The 7,331-nt window shown below is 38.4% G+C and overlaps 1 protein-coding gene across 1 annotated transcript in view; it reads left to right on the top strand.

Moving 5' to 3' along the window:
• The first annotated feature begins 6,238 nt into the window (after positions 1-6,238).
• The window catches only part of slc25a25a (solute carrier family 25 member 25a), a 9,295-nt gene continuing 8,202 nt past the window's right edge, over positions 6,239-7,331 (top strand). The window contains exon 1 of the mRNA XM_046035623.1: positions 6,239-6,489. Within this exon, the coding sequence (XP_045891579.1) occupies positions 6,328-6,489 (162 nt within the window). The 5' untranslated portion in view covers positions 6,239-6,327. The remainder of the gene's footprint in view (positions 6,490-7,331) is intronic.

Here is a 7,331-nt window from a genome sequence, read left to right as displayed (position 1 = left end):
TACTACTTTATTGGGTCCGGCACGTGAGATTTATTCGTGGTTACGATATTTCTGAAACTTGGTGAACGCAACACAACTACTAGATTTATTCTTACAGATCTTTATTATGATAATAATGTATTTATATTGACCATACAGTATATTAAAGTGAGACAGATTTAATTTATTTTATTATCCTTATAATATTTGTATGATATTTGATTTAGTATGTTTTAGTATGAGTAAATTATTGTTTCTATAACGGGAGAAATAGGCAAACTAAGTTCATTATGGTTTGTAAAAAGAACTTGAACACTGACTAAATGTATAGCGATTTGGTCACATGTAAATGACATCAAATGTTTTTATGCCGTTTTCAGTTTTAAATGAAGTTCAGGCCCAAGTTCAGCCAGCAGAGAGCAGCAGAGTACTGCAGCAAAGGCAGAGTGGATCCATCTTTCCAAAGTATCTGTGTACAAACGTGATGTCCTGTGTCAAAGGCTAACCCTCTCAATAGGCTGTGTATAATGTAGTAAGGAGAAAAACGCAAATACAATTTTTTTTCACTGGGATCATATATAAAGTTTGCTTTGCTTTGTTAGCAGCATTAAGGAAACTACAAACTTCATCTCAATACACAACTCTGATGTAAAATGACAAATAAATAAATTGACCTTGTACCTTAAGAAGCTGGTTTAAGAAAAGAAAGTTGAAATAAAACGGAACGCCTGGAACGTATGCAGCACATATGAGAATGGTCAAAGCTTTAGCTCAGTTTCTACACTAGTTTCTACTATTTTAGTTTATCTATTGGTGGATTTTTATTTTATTTTTATGTGACCATGGATGGCTTTCTTTTCAGATCCTCTGATACCAGTGCTGATACTGAGGGATTCCTCAAAATAGAAAAAGAAGCAAAAAAAATTTATCAAATGAATGTTAAAATATCAATCAATTGACAGTTCTGGAATTATCTGATCTGATACTCTAAAATCATTCATTCAGAGTGCCTGTTTTAAACTTTGTTCTTTTGCTTTTTGATTGGTTGGCAGGCGTCTGCATCATTGATTGAAGGACAGCATGCTTTGCTCTTTCTTTGGACTATTGTTGTAAATGTTGTGATTCAATAACAAGGTGAGAAGGAACATCCTGTTACCCGTCTGTCCCAACAACAACCCAGTAACAACCACAAAACCAACGTCATAACCCACAAGTAAAACTGCACCTTTTCCAAAGGAAGATAACAAGAGCGTTGCTACCAGATCATTCTGCCCCCTCACCTCTCGCCTGTATCTGTCTGATCCTGCAGGTGAAAGTGGTGCAGAATCCAGTTCCAATCCAGTCGTAATGTTTATCCTTCACTTTCTGCTGTGTGACATAGATGATTCAACAACAACAACAACAACAGCTAAACCTGTTATTATTCACACTGATGTTGAACTGGTGTGTTAATGGAGTTTCAAAGCTGCTGAAATGACTAAACATTTCTAGATCTTTGAAATTACTGCCAATTTTAGTTAGCTTAAGTTAAAGTCCAGTGTGAATAAAAACACGTTTACGTAGCTGTTGTGGTTGTTCTGTCACACAGCAGAAGGTAAACAATAACCGTTATGACAGAGACACGTCTGTCTGTGACGAACTGGATTTGACAGCACTTACACCTGCAGGATCAGACAGATACAGGTGAGAGGTGAGGGGGCAGAGTCTCATCACTGACAGGGGAATCTTAATCTATATCCAACAACAGGCAGGCAGCAACAGCAGCTGTCCAAACATGTTTTTATTCACACTGGACTTTAACTGCTGTGTCAGTGGAGTTTGCAATCTGCTGAACATTTTTGGATCTTTAAAAATAACTTTAAATCACAGCCAATTTTGGATGTTTTGTGTACTACTGGGTAGATTAGTAGTGACGCACTGCAAAAACACATCATAAAAGCACATCGTAAGCTTGTTTTAATGTAAAAAGTAACTAGTGTCAAATAATATGTAGAGGTTAAAAAAGTACAATATTTCAAGTAGGTTATACTCAAAGTATGTCAAAATTGTACTTAAGTACAATGCTTGAATAAATGGACTTAGTTACATTTCACCATTGCAAATATTGTACATTTTACTATTTGACAGCTATAGTTACTTTTCAGATTAAGATTTTACATTATAAAACATCTAAAGTACTAGCACATTCTTATAGACTAATGTGACCTCTCACACAAAAAACACTGACCACAGCTGCCGCCCTTCTGGCAGGATGTCTCGTAGCTGTCAGGAAAAATTTCCCCTCTGAGCTTCTCTATTGGTTTATTATTTAACTGTTTGAGGCTGAAAAGGGGCAGAAGTATTAAATTCTTCTTTAGAGGACTGAAAGGCCAAAAGATGAAATCAGATTTGTGCATCAGAACTTTGTTTGTTCTTCTCTCCTCTCCCGTTAATCATCTCACAACTCTTCAGATTTATCTCACGACACTTTGAACAGGCTGGAAACCACTGGATTAAACCACTGAACTGTATGAAGCAGTTAATAGACTGAGAGTCCTCTGTCCTGATGTCGTGATGAGACTCTGCCCCCTCACATCTCACCTGTATTTGTCTGATCCTGCAGGTGAAAGTGCTGCTGAATCGAGTTTGTCACAGACAGACGTGTCTCTGTTGTAACGTTTACCTTCTGCTGTGTTACGCAGATGATTCAACAACAGCTACACAAACACACTGGACTTTAACTGGTGTGTTCACGGAGTTTACAATCTGCTGAAATACTTCTGGGTAGATTAGTAGTGCAGTGCTGCAAGAACATATCATACCAGCACATCATACTCTTTTTGTAAAAAGTAGTAAGTGTCAAATAAATGTAGTAAAAAGTACAATATTTCCCTCTGAGATGTAGTAGAAGTACAAAATGGCATAAAAAGATCATCAGAAGAGGGCAAGAAAGAAAAAAAAAAGCCCAAGAAAGTCCAAAAGATGAAAACAGATTTGTTTATCAGAACTTTGTTCATTAATCATCTCTCGGCCTCTCAGATTTGACACGTTGAGGAGGCCTGACCCCAACGCTTGGGGAACCACTGGATTAACCTACCAAACTGTATGTAAAGCAGTTAAAAAATAATAGCTTGCAGTGAGGAGTGTTAATATGTATTTGGACCAGCTGGAGGTGGTGTTACGCCCCACCTTTAGTGGCTACATGGGGCAAACATCACTCCAACATTGACCCAAACTTAACACAGATCAACACCTTTAAAACAACCAAATCAGTGGTATTTATTAACATAAGATGATAAATCAAGAACACCAAAAACACAAACACCAGCTATCAGACAGCAAGACCATCAGTCCCAACTCAAAAAGCCTCACTTCTGATGCTTGCACAGGTGGACCTCATTCAGCAATTTCCTGGAGCACTCCTGAGGCAGAATTAGAGAACAGAATAGGAACATGGACACAGCACAGGGTACACAAATACAGCCATAACATTGGATTCACAGCTGCAGAAAACACAGTCTGGCAAACATTTTATTAAAACATTCACATGCTTTGCATCTCTTGTTGTAGAGGAAATCAGTTGCACATGTAATAAATAATTTGTGCTTTTAAACCCTGGCAAGATTTTAATTCCAGTGGTAAGTCTGAATTCTTGCAGTTTGGGCAAGAAAGTAAACAGTTGACAATATGTATGTTGTAAAAATACACTGCATAGCTAAAAGTATGTGGACACCAAGCCATTACAGATATATGTGGTGACTGAACGTGTCCTTCTATGGGCATTAATCTGCAATCCAATCTCTGGTTTCAGGTTTTCCAACATGTTTTATTACCTGGCTGCAGGGACTCGTTCCCATCAAGAGCATCAGTGGGGTCCAAAACTGGTGTTGGGTGATCAGTGTGGCTCGCAGTTGGTGTTCCAGTTCATCCAAAAAGATAGGGATGAGGTTGAGGTTGAGTCTCTGCGCAGGCAGTCAAGTTCTTCTTTTTTAGTGTTGTTTTATTTGCACACACATACAACAGCATTAAACCAGATAATAGAAATAAAACAGCTGCAACAGGAGAGGTCAAGAAGCCACAGGCTCATCCAACGGAGTAACACAAAACCTAGTCAATACAACAAGATGAGACACCCACAAAGTTCACTAAACCAGCACACAAGCATGTAAAAAAAAAAAGAGAGAGTAAAGAAAAGAAAGAATGAGATACAATCAAGAACTAATTATGCATCATAAATTAATTGTGATGACAATTTCTTTTTAAAATGTTCAAAAGATGGCGAGTTCTTGATAACTTGATATACTTTTTGCATCGCAGATGTGCACACCACGATATCTGAGGGACTACTGGCCATGTTTGGTTTTGTAAAAAGGAAGACGGTCAGCGTGTCTGGTTTTACAAGAATGAATCTGAAGAAATAGCTTGTGAGAAAGTGGCTAAAACATCTTTATTTATATATAAACACACATATCTAATGAATATTTAGAACTTTGCTCTGACTGATAGTGAAGCCACATGCAGAGGATTGTGTCTGTGTGTGTGTGTGTGTGCGTTCGCGCGTGCATGTGTGTTGTATGTAAACCAGAAGGGATCAGCTGACAGCTTCTGGGTTTGAGCTGGTTGCTCTTGGCGTTCCTACAGCACCTTTTTTGGCTTTTGGCGCTCATCCTCTGCCCCAGATTATTTCCGCAGCCTTCGCTGAGAGATCAGGCTTAGATGTTCCTGCTGCACAGTCAGTGGCAAAACAAAATTATGTAACAGTGTCTGCAGCAGAGTTAATAACAGTAAAATAGGTGTTTAAGAGCTTTAATGAGACTAAACTAGCAAACAAGGCCTAAAACTGGTCCACTGGCTATTTTTTGTCACTTCTGGTCAAAAGCAAAACTTACTGATCAATTTTACACGTTTTACTATCTTTTCTTTGACTTTGGTGTGTTTCTTTTTTAATATGTTTGTTTTTGCTGTGCAGCAAAACCAAAATTCTTATGCTGAACAGTGAAGACTGAACTGAAATTAGCATAAAGAATTCATGATTAACGTCGGTCCACCTCATCCTCAGCACTCCCCCATAAATAAATGACATGAAACTTTCTGTTATACTGGTTTTGCACATTACTATACCACTACCTGTGTACGTATATAAGTAAATGCATATATTGTTTTTATTTTATATATATTTGTATATTTGTGTAGTGTGAAGGTAAGTTACATCTTGAATTTCAATGTGCAGCCCTGTGTTGTAGAATGACTAATAAATGTACCATGAACCTTGAACTTTGTCATCTTAATACCTGCCAGCAAACGAAACTTCCTTTGGGATAATAATAAAGTTGAAGCTTAATAGTTAATACTGACACATAAAGTAGGCTCTATACATTTTTTCAGGTAGGCCTATTAAAAACTAAATGTTTTCATGCAAAAAAAAAACCCAACACAAACAAATTATGATTTCCTCAAAGTGTGATAGCTTATCTGAAAGTTGTATTCCAGCCTGTTTCCTCCAACAGCTTCATCTGAGCAAGCCTAAAAGTTACACCTTTGTTTTTATTTTACCTGACACAGCAAGAGAAAAACAGGCTATTTTGGAAAAGTAGAGATGCAGACACATTTCATAACTTGTAAACCTGGAACAGTTTAATGTGTTCAGTTTCATAATAGAAATTGAACACAGATTCTGTTTTCAGTTCATTTTAAAATGTGCTATAAAGAAAGACATGTTGTTATTCGCCTTTTCCTTCTCATCATTAATAATACAATTCATTGTTTATTCTATTTTTATTTCATGTCTTTGTGTCCCTTTGTTGAAATGAATGTCTTTTTTGATTTGGTTTGTCAGTCTTTATTTTTTCTTGACTTTGTGTTATTTGTAAGTTGTTTATCACAGAATGATATAAAGTCCATCATTATTAATATTATTATTGTCATTATTTCAGCAGCTGGTGTCCTATCCGTGGAATAACTACTTATTATTGTCACGGCAGCTGCTCTGTCACACATCCCGCCAAGCAGCACCTGTGTCCGCGTCTGTCACAGTTTGAATGAAACAAAAGCCGTGATTGGTCAACCTTTCACACATTCCTAACGCACAAAGAGGGCGGGGTCGAGCTGACACCTTCAGGCACCTTCAATGGGCCGCCTCAGCGATTGGTCAGTAGTAAAATGACGTCACGTTGACGTCATGATACCGGCGGGCCAGCTTCAACAGCCAATGATGGTGAGCTGTTCCTGGAAGGGGCGTGACTCTTCTGCCATTCTTTAGACGCCGGCGTTTCCTTACCGGCATTTCAGTATTACACCGAAAAGGACAGACAACGTCGTGTGTTATTTATTTATTTATTGTAGTTTATTTTAAAGTTTCCGGAGCCAAACATGCTCAGCCTTTGCCTTTACGTCCCCGTGTCTAACTTAGACCCGATTGAAGTGGAATATTTTGAGTCTAATGGACTGCCGTCGGAGCTGAAGTCTCTCTTTAACAAATTGAGCGTGTTCCTTCCGTCCCAGGAGTTTTCAACCTATCAAAGATGGCGAAAGGTAAGAAAAAAATCTCTCTAATTTACCTTTTTTATTTCTGTTAATGTCAGAATCTATTTAGCACAACCCGCTTCTTTGAATCCCATTACTCTTGATCTTCACTAAATCCCCGCATTAGCGTGCGTAGTAAAAAGCCTTACGAGTAGGCCGCAAAGCAGACCGGTGCGCCGGCTTCTAGAAAAGTACTAAGTTAGAAGTCTTTAAAAACGTAATGATTGCTACAACGTAGTTTATTTTTAAGGACAATTAGTTGTTGTCCATCTAATCTAATTGCCAGGACACTTAATAACTGACCGGTAAGACTGCCATTCATTTTACTGTGTGCTGCGTTTTTCCAGTGAATTTCGAAAGTTCCAGAAGTCAGTATCTGCTGCGGTCTCTTGAAAGTGGACGGAGTTCTGCTTTTTAAACACCCGCTATTGTAAATTGGCGTTAAAGCACGAATTGGATCATTCATTTTTATAAAGTTTTGAAATGCAAATGTCTGAAACTGGGCATGCATTACATTTCTAGACTAATGTCTTTGCACAGACTGTGTATTTGCAGAATGCACACAGAATTATAGCAGCTTTTTTTTTTTTTTTCTTGTTCTGCTGTAACATTGCTCTGCTGGAGATTTTATCTTACTGCTTACACACCCCATCCACATGCGCCTTTCTTCAATGGCCGAGTGAACCTTTTCCTTTCTGTGCCAAAAGAATGCACTGGGCTGTGACTCATGCTCCATCTGCAAAGTGGACACTGACCTATAGCTGACCTGCCAGAAAGTACAGTTCAGAAACTGCTGTATCTCCAAGTTTTTGCACTGAGCCAAATCCCCCCCCCCCCCCCCCCCCCCCCCC

Source organism: Micropterus dolomieu, linkage group LG21, assembly GCF_021292245.1.
Source record: "Micropterus dolomieu isolate WLL.071019.BEF.003 ecotype Adirondacks linkage group LG21, ASM2129224v1, whole genome shotgun sequence".
NCBI classification, from domain to species: Eukaryota; Metazoa; Chordata; class Actinopteri; order Centrarchiformes; family Centrarchidae; genus Micropterus; species Micropterus dolomieu.
The sequence above is the reverse complement of the archived record's forward strand: the minus strand, read 5'-3'. Positions and strand labels throughout refer to the sequence as shown.